The sequence below is a fragment of the Astyanax mexicanus genome, chromosome 3, assembly GCF_023375975.1.
Source record: "Astyanax mexicanus isolate ESR-SI-001 chromosome 3, AstMex3_surface, whole genome shotgun sequence".
NCBI lineage: Eukaryota > Metazoa > Chordata > Actinopteri > Characiformes > Acestrorhamphidae > Astyanax > Astyanax mexicanus.
The window spans coordinates 40,383,084-40,402,052 of NC_064410.1; the positions used below are offsets into that span (position 1 = coordinate 40,383,084).

At 37.1% G+C, this 18,969-nt stretch overlaps 1 protein-coding gene and 1 long non-coding RNA gene across 13 annotated transcripts in view; one reads left to right on the forward strand and one right to left on the reverse strand.

Moving 5' to 3' along the window:
- si:ch211-250g4.3 (extracellular matrix-binding protein ebh) overlaps positions 1-18,969 on the forward strand; it is a 46,144-nt gene that overhangs the window by 4,710 nt on the left and 22,465 nt on the right. The window contains exons 4-6 of one of the 12 annotated variants that reach the window (XM_049475314.1): positions 1-8,366; positions 10,056-11,825; positions 13,527-18,969. The exon at positions 13,527-18,969 is cut by the window's right edge and continues 22,465 nt beyond it. In XM_049475314.1, the coding sequence (XP_049331271.1) occupies positions 1-8,366; positions 10,056-11,825; positions 13,527-18,969 (15,579 nt within the window). The other 11 variants (XM_049475316.1, XM_049475321.1, XM_049475319.1 and 8 more) reach the window with 11 other exon arrangements.
- Positions 6,801-8,737, reverse strand: LOC125799234 (uncharacterized). Its single transcript, XR_007438066.1, has 2 exons — positions 8,661-8,737; positions 6,801-6,962 (listed from the first exon to the last, which is right to left on the reverse strand). It is a non-coding gene; the product is annotated as an uncharacterized LOC125799234 (long non-coding RNA).

Genomic DNA, 18,969 nt, shown 5'->3' on the forward strand with positions numbered 1-18,969 from the left:
AATGGCGCCAACGAAACAGCAAGTCTACTCAGACAGAAGCGGATTCATTTACTGGAGAGAAGAGAAGGGAGGATGATAAAAGTGGACAGAAGACTGACAAACATCTAAAGAAAGACTCACTGAAGAGACGAAGACTTGAAACAATGCGTGCCATAGAACAGATCGAGAAACTTTGGGAAGGAACAAAACGAGAGCGAAATGAGATCGACAATATGAGGGAAAGAATCCGCAGACAACAAGATGAGATTGGCAGGATGACACAGGAGAAAATACAGCTTGAACGCACGCTCGCTGAAACGATGATGCAACTACAACATGTCAGTGAAACGATGCAACAAAACATGGAGGAGATAAACCAAGAAAAAGACAGGATTGTGCAATTGAGATCAGACCTACAAAGAGAGAGGAATGCCTTGGAACAAAGACGTGATGAAATTGCAATTGAGAGACAGAACATAGAAGTGATGAAGTATGAAACATTGAAAGCAAAAGAGGAGATGGAGCGCAGTCGTGAAGTTACAAAGTATGAGAAGGACAGGATGGAAGAAATGAAAACTGCCATACAGTGGCAAATACAGGAAATAGAAAAGAAAGTTGAAGAGACAAAACAAGCCAAAGAAAAAATGGATCAGGTGAGAGCTGAGCTTGAAGAAGAGCGGTATGATCTAGACAGGAAAAGGGATGACATTAAGAGACAAAAAGAGCAGTTTGAACAAATAAAAAATGAGATACACAGAGTAAAAGAGGAGATGGAGCAAAGATGGCATGAAACAGAGAAAGAAGAACTGGATCGAAGATTGGTTATTCAGAGAGAGAAAGATGAGTTGACAAATGTAAAAGCTGAAGTTCAGAAAGCAAAAGAAGAAATTAGAAAGAACAGAGAAGAGTCAAAACTAGAAAAGGACAGAATAAACCAAATGAAAGCTGAAATGCTTAATGAGAAAAGACTCTTAGATAGAAAACGTCAAGAGACCTCGAGAAAAGAAAAGGAGTTGGAGCAAATTATGCACAGGATTGAAAATGAAAGAGAGGAGTTAGCACTAAATGGAGAATTGGTAAAGCAAGAATGGGAAAAGTTGGAACAGGCCAAGGCAGATATACAGTTACAAATAACATCCATTGAGACAAAGATTGATGAAGTTAAGCGAGCGAATGAAAAACTGGACTGGATGAAAGTGATGATACAGACTGAAAAGGAGGTTCTAGAAAAGCAGAGAGATGACTCACGGAAAGTTAAAGAGGAGCTGGAAAAAAGAAGGTATGAAATCATGACAGAGGAGTTGGAGCATAGAGCACAGTTACAGAGAGAGAAAGATGAATTAGAGGCCATCAGAACAGAAATTCAGAGGGCTAATGATCTGGAAAGAACAAGAGTGGAGAGAGTGAAAGAGGAGACAGTTCGGACAAAGGAGGAGGTTCAACAAGAAAGACAAGTAATTGAACAAATGAAGGCTGAGATAAAAATTGAAAAAGATAATCTCAGAAGACAACAGAATGAAATCCTAAGGGAGAGACAAGAGCTAGAGAGAATTCAGCACAAAACAGTCCGAGCCCTAGAAGATATGGAGACATGCAAGGAAATAACAATACTGGAGAATGAAAAAATGGAAAAAATGAAAGCTGACATTCAGACCCAAATAGAAGATATAGAAAAACAAGTTACAGAAACAAGACAAGAAAAACAAAATATGGATGAGATAAAAGTGAAGCTAGAAGAAAAGAGAGAGGAGTTGGAGAGGAAAAGAGGCAGTGTTCAAAGAGAAATGGAGCAATGTGAGCTTATTAAATATGAGATCATCCGTGTGAAGGAGGAAATGGAAAATAGGTGGCGTGAGACTGAGAAAGAAGACATTGAGATGAGAGAAAGACTGCAGCAAGAAAGAGACAGACTTGAACAACTGAAGGATGAGATCCTTATAGTCAAAGATGATACAGAAAAGAGCAAAAAAGAATTATTGCAAGAAAAGGAGAATTTTGAAATCCTGAAAACTCAAACAACAAAGGACAGAGAGGCAGCCAACAAACAAATGGACGAGCTCAAAACTAAACTTAAGGAGTTATCACATATCAACAATGAAATAGAAAGAGAGAAGGATGAGATACAGAAAGATAGAGAAATTATCAAACAACAATTATATGAAATCAACAAAATTAGAGCTGAGCTACAGAGTCAAATGGCAGAAACTGAAAATAAGACTGTAGCAGCTAAAATAGCTACTGATGAGGCAGATCAAGCCCAGCTTGCAGCACAGGAAGCGGAACTGCTTGTGAAAAAACAAAAGGAGGAGATTGAAAAGAGAAGATATGAAACTGTGAAAGAGGAGTTAGAGCACAGAGCTGAGATACAAAGAAAGAAGGAGGAATTGGAGCAAATGAATGATGAGATACAAAGAGTTCAAATGGAATTACAGAAAACAAGGGACACTGAAAAGGATAGTTTGCAGAAAACTTTACAAGAAGTGCAGGAAGAGAGAAAGGTGACTGAGCAGCTCAGAGCAACACTGCAGAATGAAATGCTCATCCAAGACAGACACTCAAGTGAGATAAAAAAAGAGAGGCAAGAGTTGGAACAGCTTCAGTTCCAGATGCAGAAGATGAAGGAGGACATAGAAAAGAAGCAGTATGAAAGAATAAAAGAGGATGTAGAGAGGAAGAACAAGCTGCAAAGTGAACGGGAGGAACTCGACAGACTCAGGGCTGAACTGGAAAGAGACAAAGCAGCTCTACACAGAACAAATGAGGCTATAAGACTAGATAAGGAAAAAGTAGAGCAGATGATTCAAGAGCAAAGAGAAGATTTAAGAAGTAGACTAGAAAGGGTCAGACAAGCAGAGGATACAATTAGACAAAACATAGAAGAAATTGAGCTTCAAAGAGAACAACTGGAGAGGATACGTGTGCAGACAGAGAAGGAAAAAGAGCCATATGAAAAGGTCAAGAATGAACTTAATAGACTGAGAGAAGAAATGGAACGACTTTGGGATGAGACTGAAAAGGAAGAACAGGAAGACAGAGAGAAATTACAGAGAGAGAAAGAAGAAATCAATAAAAAGATGGAGGAGATGAAGAATGAGGTTATCCAGATCCAAGACATGAAAGTGCAGTTAGCAAAACAGAGGGAGGAAGTAGAGGCCAAAATGGAAAATGCAAAGGAGGAAATGGACAAACTTGAGCAGTTGAAGGCAGACTTGCAGCAACAAAAAGAGGAGCTTGAGAATAAAATTGCGGAGAATAAAACAGAGAAAGAAGAAATAGAGCAGATGAGGGCTGAAATACTGAGGCAAAAACAAGATGTCGAAAATAAAATGGAAATAGCAAAAACAGAAATGGAAAAAATGCAGCAAGTCAAGGAAGAAATCCAACAGCAAAGAGATGAATTAGAAGGAAGGATGCAAAAAGCAAAAAGAGAGATAGGAGAAATGGAGCTGATGAAAAAAGAAATGGACAGAAAGAAAAAAGAGCTTGAACAAAGAATGAAACAGACAATAAGGAAAAAAGAGGAGATGGACAGAATGAGGTTGGAAATGCAGAAAGCAAAAGAAGAAATGGAGCTTAAAAAGGCAGAAACGGAGAAAGAAAGATTTGAAATGGAATGTGTAAAAGCAGAGATCCAAAGAGCAAGAGAAGAATTTGAGACTAGAATAGAAGAGAAAAGTCTAGACCTGGAAGAAAAAGAGGAGATAAATGCTGAGATAATCAGACTGATTAATCAGATTGAAAGAACCAGAGAAATGGTTTGGAGCACAAAATTTCATCTGGAAAACAGAATGGCAGAGGGTCAGGTGGAGGCAGAACACAAAGAGCAGATGGATGCAGAGATGCAGAGGCTCATTGTAGAAATTGAACAAATTAGAGAGATGCTGAGAAGGCTTAAACTAGAAATGGAACAAAACAAGGAGTCCATCAGGAGAGAGAAGGAAGAGATACGAATGTTAAAGATTGAAATGCAAAGAAGAAAAAGGGACTTGCAATACAGAGAAGAAAAGAATATGAGAGAACGAGGAGAGTTGGAGGTTATGAGTAGCATGATACAGCGACAACGTGAAGAGCTTGAAGAGAGACTGAAAGATATGATGCACCAAAATGAGAAGACAGAGCTTGAACTTAAAGAAGTAAAACAACAGAATTTAAAACTTGGCAAAGATTTAGAACTTCAGAAATTAATTGTCCTCGATAGGGAATTAATAATATCCCAGCTTAAAAGAGACTCAGAGGAGATTGAAAAAATAAAACTAGAGAAACAGAATGAAAGACTGAAAGTAGAAGAAATGGTAGCACAGGTTCTAAAAGAGAAAGAAGCACTAACAGCTGAGAAAGACGAGCTTAAATTAGAAAAGCATGATGTTGAGATCTCAAAAAGAGAGCTAGAAAGAGACAGAGAAGTTTTACAAAGTCAAATCACTGAGCAAGAACAACATAAAATTATGCTGACAGACCTAAAGAAAGAGAGAGAGGAGCTTGAGCATATGAAAGTCATCATTTTAAGCCAAGTTAATGATATTGAAACTGAAAAGCAAGAACTAAGACTCAAAAAAGATGAACTGAAGCAGACCCACATAGAGATTACAAAACAACAACAAGAAATGGATGACATGAGAAACACCATAATGAGAGACAAACTACAGCTTGAGCAGAGATGGGATGAACTGAATGAAGAAAAGAAAGGAAGAGAACAACTTTGGCATGAGTCAGAAAGACAAGAACAAGATGACAAAGAGAAACTGCAGAGAGAGGAGGAAATTAACAAAAAGATTGAGGAGATGACAAATGAGGTTATCCAGATGCAAGACATGAAAGTGCAATTAGCAAAACAGAGCGAGGAAGTAGAGGCCAAAATGCAAAACACAAAGGTGGAAATTGACAAACTTGAGCAGTTGAAGGCAGACTTGCAGCAACAAAAAGAGGAGCTTGAGAATAAAATTGCAGAGAATAAAATTGAGAAAGAAGAAATAGAGCAGATGAGGGCTGAAATACTGAGGCAAAAACAAGATGTCGAGAATAAAATGGAAATAGCTAAAACAGAAATGAAAAAGATGCAACAAGTCAAGGAAGAAATCCAACAGCAAAGAGATGAATTAGAAGGCAGAATACAAAAAGCAAAAAGGGAGATAGGAGAAATGGAGCTGATGAAAAAAGAAATGGACAGAAAGAAAAAAGAGCTTGATCAAAAAACGAAACAGGCAATCAGGAAAAAAGAGGAGATGGACAGAATGAGGTTGGAAATGCAAAAATCAATGGAAGAAATAGAACATAAAAAGGTAGAGTCTGATATAGACAGTTATGAGATGGAATGTGTAAAAGCAGAGATCCAAAGAGCAAGAGAAGAATTTGAGACGAGAGTAGAAGAGATAGGTTTAGACCTGGAAGAAAAAGAGGAGATAAATGCTGAGATAATCAGACTGATTAATCAGATTGAAAGAACCAGAGAAATGGTTTGGAGCACAAAATTTCATCTGGAAAACAGAATGGCAGAGGGTCAGGTGGAGGCAGATCACAAAGAGCAGATGGATGCAGAGATGCAGAGGCTCATTGTAGAAATTGAACAAATTAGAGAGATGCTGAGAAGGCTTGAACTAGAAATGGAACAAAACAAGGAGTCCATCAGGAGAGAGAAGGAAGAGATACGAATGTTAAAGATTGAAATGCAAAGAAGAAAAAGGGACTTGCAATACAGAGAAGAAAAGAATATGAGAGAACGAGGAGAGTTGGAGGTTATGAGTAGCATGATACAGCGACAACGAGAAGAGCTTGAAGAGAGACTGAAAGATATGATGCACCAAAATGAGAAGACAGAGCTTGAACTTAAAGAAGTAAAACAACAGAATTTAAAACTTGGCAAAGATTTAGAACTTCAGAAAGAATTAGATCCTGATAAGAAAGTAATGAAATCACAGCTAAATAGAGACTCTGAGGAGATTGAGAAAATGAAACTAGAAACAAAGAATGAAAGACTGAAAGTAGAAGAAATGGTAGCACAGGTTCTAAAAGAGAAAGAAGCACTAACAGCTGAGAAAGACGAGCTTAAATTAGAAAAGCATGATGTTGAGATCTCAAAAAGAGAGCTAGAAAGAGCCAGAGAAATTTTACAAAGTCAAATCACTGAGCAAGAACAACATAAAATGATGCTGACAGACCTAAAGAAAGAGAGAGAGGAGCTTGAGCAGATGAAAGTGTCCGTATCAAGCCAAGTTAATGATATTGAAACTGAAAAGGAACAACTGAGACTCACAAAAGATGAACTGGAGCAGATCCAAGTAGAGATCACAAAACAACAACAAGAAATTAATGACATAAGAGACTCCATGATGACAGAAAAACTACAGCTTGAGCAGAAGTGGGATGAACTGAATAAAGAAAAGAAAGAAATAGAAAATGTGTTGAAAACTGAAAAGAGCAACATGGAAAAAGAGAGGTCTAAATTTCTTGAAGAGAATCAGCAAATCGAGAGCAGTTTGAAAGACGCACTGAACAGGGAGATGGAAAATGTAGAGCAGCTGAAGAGAGAGTATCTTGATGAAAAGGAAGCTACAGAAAATGAAAGACAAATGTTAAACAGAGACATGGACGATGTGGAACAACTCAAAACCAGACTGAGCAGAGAGTTAGAGGATATTAAACATGAGAAAGAAGTTATATCTGAGGAGAAAGTAATGTTAGAGAAGATGAAGGTGGAGCTAGAGAGAGAAGCTGAGGACATGGAGAAGCTGAAGTTAGCTATACAGAATGAAAAAGTGAAGGTAGAGGAAATGGCCAACAGAATTTCTGCAGAAAAACAAAAGAGAAAAGAAGAGCTGGATGGTTTGTTTGCTGAGATCCAAAAGCAAAGAGAAGCAACTGAATTTGAGAAAGAAATGGTTTCTAAAGAGAAGGCTGATCTGGAGACAACTAAAAAAGAAATGACAAAAGCCAAGGAAGATCTACAAAATCAAATTGATGAAGAAAGAATAAAGCATGAGACAAACCTGACCGAGCTACAGAAAGAGAGAGACACTATTCAGCAGATGAATGTGAATATTTCAAAACAGATCAATGACATTGAAAATGAAAAGGAAAGACTTAAGCTGAGACAGGATGATCTAGAACGACTGCAAGAAGAGACTAAAAAACAACAAAAAGAACTGGATGACTTGAGGAACACAATTAGGATTGAACAGAATTTGCTTGAGCAGAGGAAGTCTGAAATTGAGAAACAAGAAAAAGAAATGAGTGATACCTTTGGTAGATTCCAAGAGGAAAAGAACAACATTGAGAGTGAAAAAGCAGAAATAAAGAGAGAAAAAAAACAGATGAACAGTGATCTGCAAGAGAAAAGAGAAAAAATGGAGCGTCTGAGAAAAGATGTACTCAGTGAAAAAGAGACAGTAGAACAAAACAGACAATTGCTGAAGACAGAAACGGATGAGATGGAAGAAAAGAAATTAAATTTGGAGAAACTTCTGGAAAACATAAAAATCCAGAAACAAATGAATGAGGAAGAGAAAGACCAACTGGAACAGACAAAGGCTGAGCTGCTCAGAGAAGCTGAGAACATTGAAAACTTAAAACAAGAAACACTGAAAGAAAGACAGAGAGTAGAAGAAATGTCTGCTCAACTTAAAAAAGAGAGAGAGGATAATGCAAATCTTTCTGAGGAAGTGAGGAGAAAAATGGAAGACCTAAATAAGATGCATGATGATTTTGAAAAAGAAAGGCAAGAACTGCAATCTGAGAAAGAAAAGCTGAAAATGGAAATGCATGATCATGAGAGATCTAAGACAGAACTTGAAAAAGCCAGAGAACATCTAGACAAACAGATCACTGAACACGAAGAACAACATAAAATAATGCTGAAAGACCTACAGAAAGAGAGAGAGGAACTTGAGCAGATGAAAGTGTCTGTATCAAGCCAAATCAATGATATTGAAACTGAAAAGGAACAACTGAGACTCAGAAAAGATGAACTGGAGCAGATCCAACTAGAGATCACAAAACAACAAGATATGAATGACATGAGAGACTCCATGATGACAGAAAAACTACAGCTTGAACAGAAGTTGGATGAACTAAATAAAGAAAAGAAAGAAATAGAAAACATGTTGAAAACTGAAAAGAGTGACGTTGAAAAGGAGAGGTCTAAATTTCTTGAAGAGAATCAGCAAATCGAGAGCAGTTTGAAAGACGCACTGAACAGGGAGATGGAAAATGTAGAGCAGCTGAAGAGAGAGTTGCTTTATGAAAAGGAAGAAATAGAAAATGAAAGACAAATGTTAAACAGAGACATGGACGATGTGGAACAACTCAAAACCAGACTGAGCAGAGAGTCAGAGGACATTAAATATGAGAAAGAAGTTCTATCTGAGGAGAAAGTAATGTTAGAGAAGATGAAGGTGGAGCTAGAGAGAGAAGCTAAGGACATGGAGAAGCTGAACTTAGCTATACAAGATGAAAAAGTGAAGGTAGAAGAAATGGCCAACAGAATTGCTGAGGAAAACCAAAAGAGAAAAGAAGAGCTGGATGGTTTGTTTGCTGAGATACAAAAGCAAAGAGAAGCAACTGAATTTCAGAAAGAAATGGTTTCTAAAGAGAAGGCTGATCTGGAGACAACTAAAAAAGAAATGACAAAAGCCAAGGAAGATCTACAAAATCAAATTGACGAAGAAAGAAATAAGCATGAGACAAACCTGACCGAGTTACAGAAAGAGAGAGACACTATTCAGCAGATGAATGTGAATATTTCAAAACAGATCAATGACATTGAAAATGAAAAGGAAAGACTTCAGCTGAGACAGGATGATCTAGAACGACTGCAAGAAGAGACTAAAAAACAACAAAAAGAACTGGATGACTTGAGGAACACAATTAGGATTGACCAGAATTTGCTTGAGCAGAGGAAGTCTGAAATTGAGAGACAAGAAAAAGAAATGAGTGATACCTTTGGTAGATTCCAAGAGGAAAAGAACAACATTGAGAGTGAAAAAGCAGAAATGAAGAGAGAAAAAGAACAGATGAACAGGGAAAGAGAAAATATGGAGCGTCTGAGAAAAGATGTACTCACTGAAAAAGAGACAGTAGAACAAAACAGAGAATTACTGAAAACAGAAATGGATGAGATGGAAGAAAAGAAATTAAATTTGGAGAAACTTCTGGAAAACATAAAACTCCAGAAACAAATGAATGAGGAAGAGAAAGACCAACTGGAACAGACAAAGGCTGAGCTGCTCAGAGAAGCTGAGAGCATTCAAAACTTAAAACAAGAAACACTGAAAGAAAGACAGAGAGTAGAAGAAATGTCTGCTCAACTTCAAAAAGAGAGAGATGATCATGCAAATCTTTCTGAGGAAGTGAGGAGAAAAATGGAAGACCTAAATAAGATGCATGATGATTTTGAAAAAGAAAGGCAAGAACTGCTATCTGATAAAGAAAAGCTGAAAATGGAAATGCATGATCATGAGAGATCTAAAACAGAGCTTGAAAAAGCCAGAGAACATCTAGACAAACAGATCACTGAACACGAAGAACAACATAAAATGATGCTGAAAGACCTACAGAAAGAGAGAGAGGAACTTGAGCAGATGAAAGTGTCCGTATCAAGCCAAATCAATGATATTGAAACTGAAAAGGAACAACTGAGACTCACAAAAGATGAACTGGAGCAGATCCAAGTAGAGATCACAAAACAACAACAAGAAATTAAGGACATGAGAAACTCCATGATGACAGAAAAACTACAGCTTGAGCAGAAGTGGGATGAACTGAATAAAGAAAAGAAAGAAATGGCTGATGTTTTAAACACTGAAGAGGGTAACATTAAAAGAGAAAGATCTAAAATTGTTGAAGAGAAACAGCAAATGGAGAGCAGTTTGAAAGACGCACTGAAAAGGGAGATGGAAAATGTAGAGCAGCTGAAGAGAGAGTTGTTTCATGAAAAGGAAGAAATAGAAAATCAAAGACAAATGTTAAACAGAGACATGGACGATGTGGAACAACTCAAACCCAGACTGAGCAGAGAGTCAGAGGACATTAAACATGAGAAAGAAGTTCTATCTGAGGAGAAAGTAATGTTAGAGAAGATGAAGGTGGAGCTAGAGAGAGAAGCTGAGGACATGGAGAAGCTGAAGTTAGCTATTCAAGATGAAAAAGTAAAGGTAGAGGAAATGGCCAACAGAATTGCTGAGGAAAACCAAAAGAGAAAAGAAGAGCTGGATGGTTTGTTTGCTGAGATACAAAAGCAAAGAGAAGCAACTGAATTTCAGAAAGAAATGGTTTCTAAAGAGAAGGCTGATCTGGAGACAGCTAAAAAAGAAATGACAAAAGCCAAGGAAGATCTACAAAATCAAATTGACGAAGAAAGAAATAAGCATGAGACAAACCTGACCGAGTTACAGAAAGAGAGAGACACTATTCAGCAGATGAATGTGAATATTTCAAAACAGATCAATGACATTGAAAATGAAAAGGAAAGACTTCAGCTGAGACAGGATGATCTAGAACGACTGCAAGAAGAGACTAAAAAACAACAAAAAGAACTGGATGACTTGAGGAACACAATTAGGATTGAACAGAATTTGCTTGAGCAGAGGAAGTCTGAAATTGAGAGACAAGAAAAAGAAATGAGTGATACCTTTGGTAGATTCCAAGAGGAAAAGAACAACATTGAGAGTGAAAAAGCAGAAATAAAGAGAGAAAAAGAACAGATGAACAGTGATCTGCAGAAGGAAAGAGAAAATATGGAGCGTCTGAGAAAAGATGTACTCACTGAAAAAGAGACAGTAGAACAAAACAGAGAATTACTGAAAACAGAAATGGATGAGATGGAAGAAAAGAAATTAAATTTGGAGAAACTTCTGGAAAACATAAAACTCCAGAAACAAATGAATGAGGAAGAGAAAGACCAACTGGAACAGACAAAGGCTGAGCTGCTCAGAGAAGCTGAGAGCATTCAAAACTTAAAACAAGAAACACTGAAAGAAAGACAGAGAGTAGAAGAAATGTCTGCTCAACTTCAAAAAGAGAGAGATGATCATGCAAATCTTTCTGAGGAAGTGAGGAGAAAAATGGAAGACCTAAATAAGATGCATGATGATTTTGAAAAAGAAAGGCAAGAACTGCTATCTGATAAAGAAAAGCTGAAAATGGAAATGCATGATCATGAGAGATCTAAAACAGAGCTTGAAAAAGCCAGAGAACATCTAGACAAACAGATCACTGAACACGAAGAACAACATAAAATGATGCTGAAAGACCTACAGAAAGAGAGAGAGGAACTTGAGCAGATGAAAGTGTCCGTATCAAGCCAAATCAATGATATTGAAACTGAAAAGGAACAACTGAGACTCACAAAAGATGAACTGGAGCAGATCCAAGTAGAGATCACAAAACAACAACAAGAAATTAATGACATGAGAAACTCCATGATGACAGAAAAACTACAGCTTGAGCAGAAGTGGGATGAACTGAATAAAGAAAAGAAAGAAATGGCTGATGTTTTAAACACTGAAGAGGGTAACATTAAAAGAGAAAGATCTAAAATTGTTGAAGAGAAACAGCAAATGGAGAGCAGTTTGAAAGACGCACTGAAAAGGGAGATGGAAAATGTAGAGCAGCTGAAGAGAGAGTTGTTTCATGAAAAGGAAGAAATAGAAAATCAAAGACAAATGTTAAACAGAGACATGGACGATGTGGAACAACTCAAACCCAGACTGAGCAGAGAGTCAGAGGACATTAAACATGAGAAAGAAGTTCTATCTGAGGAGAAAGTAATGTTAGAGAAGATGAAGGTGGAGCTAGAGAGAGAAGCTGAGGACATGGAGAAGCTGAAGTTAGCTATTCAAGATGAAAAAGTAAAGGTAGAGGAAATGGCCAACATAATTGCTGAGGAAAACCAAAAGAGAAAAGAAGAGCTGGATGGTTTGTTTGCTGAGATCCAAAAGCAAAAAGAAGCAACTGAATTTGAGAAAGAAATGGTTTCTAAAGAGAAGGCTGATCTGGAGACAACTAAAAAAGAAATGACAAAAGCCAAGGAAGATCTACAAAATCAAATTGACGAAGAAAGAAATAAGCATGAGACAAACCTGACCGAGTTACAGAAAGAGAGAGACACTATTCAGCAGATGAATGTGAATATTTCAAAACAGATCAATGACATTGAAAATGAAAAGGAAAGACTTCAGCTGAGACAGGATGATCTAGAACGACTGCAAGAAGAAACTAAAAAACAACAAAAAGAACTGGATGACTTGAGGAACACAATTAGGATTGAACAGAATTTGCTTGAGCAGAGGAAGTCTGAAATTGAGAGACAAGAAAAAGAAATGAGTGATACCTTTGGTAGATTCCAGGAGGAAAAGAACAGCATTGAGAGTGAAAAAGCAGAAATAAAGAGAGAAAAAGAACAGATGAACAGTGATCTGCAGGAGGAAAGAGAAAATATGGAGCGTCTGAGAAAAGATGTACTCAGTGAAAAAGAGACAGTAGAACAAAACAGACAATTGCTGAAGACAGAAATGAATGAGATGGAAGAAAAGAAATTAAATTTGGAGAAACTTCTGGAAAATATAAAACTCCAGAAACAAATGAATGAGGATGAAAAAGACCAACTGGAACAGACAAAGGCTGAGCTGCTTAGAGAAGCTGAGAACATTGAAAACTTAAAACAAGAAACACTGAAAGAAAGACAGAGAGTAGAAGAAATGTCTGCTCAACTTAAAAAAGAGAGAGAGGATAATGCAAATCTTTCTGAGGAAGTGAGGAGAAAAATGGAAGACCTAAATACGATGCATGATGACTTTGAAAAAGAAAGGCAAGAACTGCTATCTGATAAAGAAAAGCTGAAAATGGAAATGCGTGATCCTGAGAGGTCTATGACAGAACTTGAAAAATCCAGAGAACATCTAGACAAACAGATCACTGAACACGAAGAACAACATAAAATGATGCTGAAAGACCTACAGAAAGAGAGAGAGGAACTTGAGCAGATGAAAGTGTCCGTATCAAGCCAAATCAATGATATTGAAACTGAAAAGGAACAACTGAGACTCAGAAAAGATGAACTGGAGCAGATCCAAGTAGAGATCACAAAACAACAACAAGATATGAATGACATAAGAGACTCCATGATGACAGAGAAACTACAGCTTGAACAGAAGTTGGATGAACTGAATAAAGAAAAGAAAGAAATAGAAAACGTGTTGAAAACTGAAAAGAGTGACGTTGAAAAAGAGAGGTCTAAATTTCTTGAAGAGAAACAGCAAATCGAGAGCAGTTTGAAAGACGCACTGAAAAGGGAGATGGAAAATGTAGAGCAGCTGAAGAGAGAGTTGCTTGATGAAAAGGAAGCGATAGAAAATCAAAGGCAAATGTTAAACAGAGACATGGACGATGTGGAACAACTCAAAACCAGACTGAACAGAGAGTCAGAGGACATTAAATATGAGAAAGAAGTTCTATCTGATGAGAAAGTAATGTTAGAGAAGATGAAGGTGGAGCTAGAGAGAGAAGCTGAGGACATGGAGAAGCTGAAGTTAGCTATACAGAATGAAAAAGTGAAGGTAGAGGAAATGGCCAACAGAATTGCTGAGGAAAACCAAAAGAGAAAAGAAGAGCTGGATGGTTTGTTTGCTGAGATCCAAAAGCAAAGAAAAGAAACTGAATTTGAGAAAGAAATGTTTGCTAAAGAGAAGGCTGATCTGGAGACGACTAAAAAAGAAATGACAAAAGCCAAGGAAGATCTACAAAATCAAATTGATGAAGAAAGAATAAAGCATGAGACAAACCTGACCGAGCTACAGAAAGAGAGAGACACTATTCAGCAGATGAATGTAAATATTTCAAATCAGATCAATGACATTGAAAATGAAAAGGAAAGACTTCAGCTGAGACAGGATGATCTAGAACGACTGCAAGAAGAGACTAAAAAACAACAAAAAGAGCTGGATGACTTGAGGAACACAATTAGGATTGAACAGAATTTGCTTGAGCAGAGGAAGTCTGAAATTGAGAGACAAGAAAAAGAAATGAGTGATACCTTTGGTAGATTCCAAGAGGAAAAGAACAACATTGAGAGTGAAAAGGTAGAAATAAAGAGAGAAAAAGAACAGATGAACAGGGAAAGAGAAAATATGGAGCGTCTGAGAAAAGATGTACTCAGTGAAAAAGAGATAGTAGCAGAAAACAGACAATTGCTAAAGACAGAAACAGATGAGATGGAGGAAAAGAAATTAAATCTGGAGAAACTTCTGGAAAACATAAAACTCCAGAAACAAATAAATGAAGATGAGAAAGACCAACTGGAACAGACAAAGACTGAGCTGCTCAGAGAAGCTGAGAACATTGAAAACTTAAAACAAGAAACACTTAAAGAAAGACAGAGAGTAGAAGAAATGTCTGCTCAACTTAAAAAAGAGAGAGATAATTATGAGGGTATTGTCCAAGACACTGTCAAAGAGAAAGAGGCTCTTAATCGCATTAATCATGAAATAGAACTGCAGAGACATGCAGTTGAATTAGACAAAGATCTACTTCTAAAAGAAAAGTTTGAATTTGAAACAGCGAAGTTGGATTTAGCCAGGGTTAAAGAAGAACTGTCTGACCAGGCAGAAAAGAATGAGATAGCACTTACTAAAATCAATCAAGAAAGAGACAGTCTTGAGCAGCTCAAAATCAACATCTCAGAACAGATGGCCAATATTGGAAATATAAGAGAAAATATTCAGCACAGAGGGGATGAGCTAGAAAAGCTACAAGAAGAAATAAAGCATCAACAACAAGGGATTGATCACCTGATGGATATATATAAGATGGAAAAGAGTCAGTTAGAGCAGAAACAAGATGAAACAGATCAGCTACAGGCAGAACTAAATAGTATGATAACAACCACAAAGGAGGAAAAAAGTGCGTTTGACAGAGAAAGAGCTGAAATAATGGAAGAAATCCAACAATCTAAGAATAGGCTACAGACAGAGATTGAAGACATGGAGCTTTTGAAAAAAGAAATCCTTTCTGAGAAGAAAATGATCAAAAACAATCGACAAATGTTAAGAAAAGATGTGAATGACATGGAAGCAAGTAAATCTGAAATCAGAAGGGAGTTAGAACATCTTAGATTTCAAAAGCAAGCTATGGAGGATGAGAAGAAAATGGTACAAGAAATGCAGGTAGAACTTCACAATGAAGTGAAGAGAATCGAGATGTTTAAGGAAGAAGCAGAGCTTGACAAGAAAAGGTTGGACGAGTTGGCCATTCAGCTTCAACATCAGAGAGAGAATATAAATAATCTTGCTATGGAAACTGAAAGGAGGAATGAAATTCTGGATGGGATTCAAGCCGATGTGGAAAAGCAGAGGGAAACAACCGAGTCAGAAAGGTGTTTGCTTGAAAATGAAAAAAAAGACCTGGAGAAAGCTAAAGCAGAGATTGCAAAATCCAAAGAAGACTTAGAAAAACAAATCTCAGAGAAAGAAAAAAGCTATGCTGTTGTACTTGCAGACATACAAAAAGAGAGAATAGCCCTTAAACACATGCATGAAATGGTGTCAGAGCAGCTTGCAGATATTGAAAATGAGAGGAAGAAAATATCAGATAAAGGAGATGAGCTGTCGCAGTTACAGGCAGATGTCCTCAAACAACAAAAAGAGATGGAAGACCTTAAGGACACATTCAAGCTGGAAATGAATCAGCTTGAACAGAGACAAGCTGATTTAGATCAACTCCAGAAAGAAGTGGATGATGTCATGGAATTCACAAAGAATGAAATGAGCAATGTTGAAAAAGAAAGGGCTGAACTGTTAGAGGAGAAACAACAAATAGATAGAAATTTTAAGGAACTTCTTGCTGAGAAGGCATTTGTTCATAATAGCAGACAGGCTTTGCAGAGAGATAGAGATGAAATTGAGCTGAGCAAAGCTAATGTACATAGACAGTTAGAGGATATCATCATTCAACGACAGGCTATTTTTGATGATAATGAAATGTTGCAAAAGATGAAAGCTAAACTGTATGCCGAAGCTAATTATATTCAAAATCTCAAGCAACAACTAGAGGATGAAAAACTGAAATTTGAAGAAACAGCAGCCCAACTCCAAGAAGAACAGCATCATTTGGAGGGTCTTACAGAAGAAACCAAAAAGAAAAATGATATGCTAGAGGCAGCACAAGCTGAGATGGAACAGCAGAGAAAAGCAATTGAAGCTGAAAAAGCTAGAATTGAAGAGGAAATATATGAACCAAGGAAAGCCATGACTGAGATGGCAACAGTTAAAGAAGCTCTTGAAAGACAACCACTCAAACAAGATGAAATACATCAGCATCAAGCCCAAATTCAGAAACAGCAAAATGAAATAGATGGCATAAAGAATATTGTTTTAATGGAGAAGGCCCGACTAGAACAGAGGCAGATTGATCTTAATCAACAACACCAAGATATGATGGAGTCAATCAGGGTAGAGAAGAGCAATCTTGAGAAGGAAAAGAATGAAATGATGAAGCAGAAACAGCAAGTGGAGAATGAACTGCAAAATGCAGTAAAGATGGAGAGAGAGAACCTGGATCACTTAAAGAAAGAAATCCTTGACGAAAAGGCTCTAATTGAAGACACCAAGAAAATTATCATAAGCAGTGTAGCTGATATAGAACAAAAGAAATTTGAATTGTTTAGGGAGTTAGAAGATCTCAAACTGCAGAAACAAGCTTGTGAGGATGAAAGGTACCACATACAGAAAATGAAAGCTGGCCTTCAAATAGAGTTAGAAGATATTGCAAAGCAAAAGCAAGACACCAATAAAGAAAGAACCCAACTTCAACAGGAGAGAGACCAAGTAAATAATTTTGCAGAAGAGAACATAAGAAACAATGACATTCTTATTAGGATGCAAGAAGACATTGAAAAACAGAGACAAGAAATTGAGTCTGATAAAAATATGCTTGAACAGTTCAAACATACATTAAATGAAGCTAAGGAAGAAATAGCTAGAGCAAAACTAGAGCTTGAAACCCAGTTTGCTGAAAAAAGACAAAGCAATGAAGTGACTCTGACAGAAATACAGAAAGAGAAAGACAGCCTTGAAGCAAAGAACTTTAACATCTTAAGTCAAATTGGTGTTCTTGAAAATGAAAAAGAATCACTACATCTCAGACAAAAAGAACTGGAAATGCAGGAAGCAAAAATTCAAACCCAACAAAAGGAAATCAATGAATTATGGAATGGAGTGCAAGATGAAATGGAACTTAGCAGGAAGGAGAGGGAGAACATTGAGAAAGCAAAAGCTGAAATTTTTGAACAGAAACAGGAACTTGAGAGTTGTCTAAACAATGCTCTGAAGAGTGAGAAAGAAAATGAGCTTCAGAAGAAAGAGTTGTTAGATGCAACTGAATTAATTAAGAATGAGAAAGATGAGATACAGAATATGAAGTCTGAGCTGAAAAGAAATATGGAGGATTTTGAGAAATTAAAGCAAGACAGACAATATGACAGTGAAAAAAATAAGAATTTACAATCAGAATTAGAGAGAGCAAGAGAAGCTCTTGATCAGGTGCAAGCCAGCATTGCAGTAGAAAGACAAGGTCTTGAGAAAGAACGAGCAGGTATAGAGGAGCAGACACAGGCAATTAGTCATCAAGTGAATGAGATAGAAACTGAAAAGAGCCTTATCAGAGCAAAAAACACTGAGCTGCAACTATTACAAAGACAAATGCAACAACAACAACAAGAAATGATTAGAGAGGAGGAAAGAATAGAAAAACAAAGACGGTCACTACAAAGAGAAGAAGAGGATTGGGTAAAGAAAAATCAAAAATCAAAGGAAGAAACGGAAACAATTCACGAACTGAAGATGGAGTTACAAAAACAGACAGAAGCAAATGAGGAAAAAATGGAAGCAATTATTAGAGAATTTAATGCATTTGAAGAGGCAAAGGCTCTGTTGCAAATAGAGTCCACAGAAATTGACAGAAAAGATGCAGAGACACAAACACAGCAAGAAGAGCTCGACCTGGTGAAGTCTGACATTTTGATGCAAAAGGCAGATCTTGACACTAAAAGACAGGAGATTAAATTAGAGATGGAACAACTCACTGGTTTGCAAGAAGAAATTGGGAAACAGAAAGAAGAACTGGAGGAAAAGATGCTAAAAAACAAACGTGAGATGGGAGAAGTTATATTTATGAAGTTTGAAATTGATGGAAGGAAGAAAGACCTTGATCAGAGGATGAGACAGGTCACAAGAAAACGAGATGAAATGGATAAAATGATGGAAGAGGTTGAGAGTGGCAGAGAAGAACTCCAGAAGGAAAGAGACATACTCAACAGTGAAAGGCTTGAGCTAGAACAATTAAAGGCTGATTTACAAACAACAAGAGAAACATTTCAGCTCAGTCGGATGGAGAGTGTCGGAGATGTGGAGGAAAAGGAGCAAATAAATGCTGAAATATTGAGGTTAATTCAAGAAATTGAGAACACTAGAGATACAATGCAGAAAGGCAAACATGACGTGGAAACCAAGCTGGAGAGCACAACAATGGAGTCAGGTGAAGCCCAACAAATGAATGCTGAGATGCAGAAACTGATTCAAGAAATGGACCAAATGAGAATGGTTTTGAGTAGAATGAAAGACGAGGTCAAGATTATGAGACAACAAAAGAAAGAACTTGCAAACTTGAGACTAGAAAAGGAGACACAAAAGCACCAAATTGAAGACTTTAAACAGCAGGTTAATGATTTACAAAGAGAAAGAGAACAGATGAAAAGCAAATTAAGACAAATGGATCAGAGTAGAGCTTACATTGAGAAACAAAGGCAGGAGATTGAATTTGAAAAACAAAAAATGTATGATGAAAGTCAGTTGTTAGAAAAGAATAAAACTGATGTACAGATGAAATCTGAAATGTTAGACAGCCTCTTAGAGGAGACTATGGAAAAAGCAGTTACACTAAGAACAGAAGCTGCAAGTGACATGGAAATTAAGACTGAAGAGGTTAAACCAGTGGATTCAGAGAGGT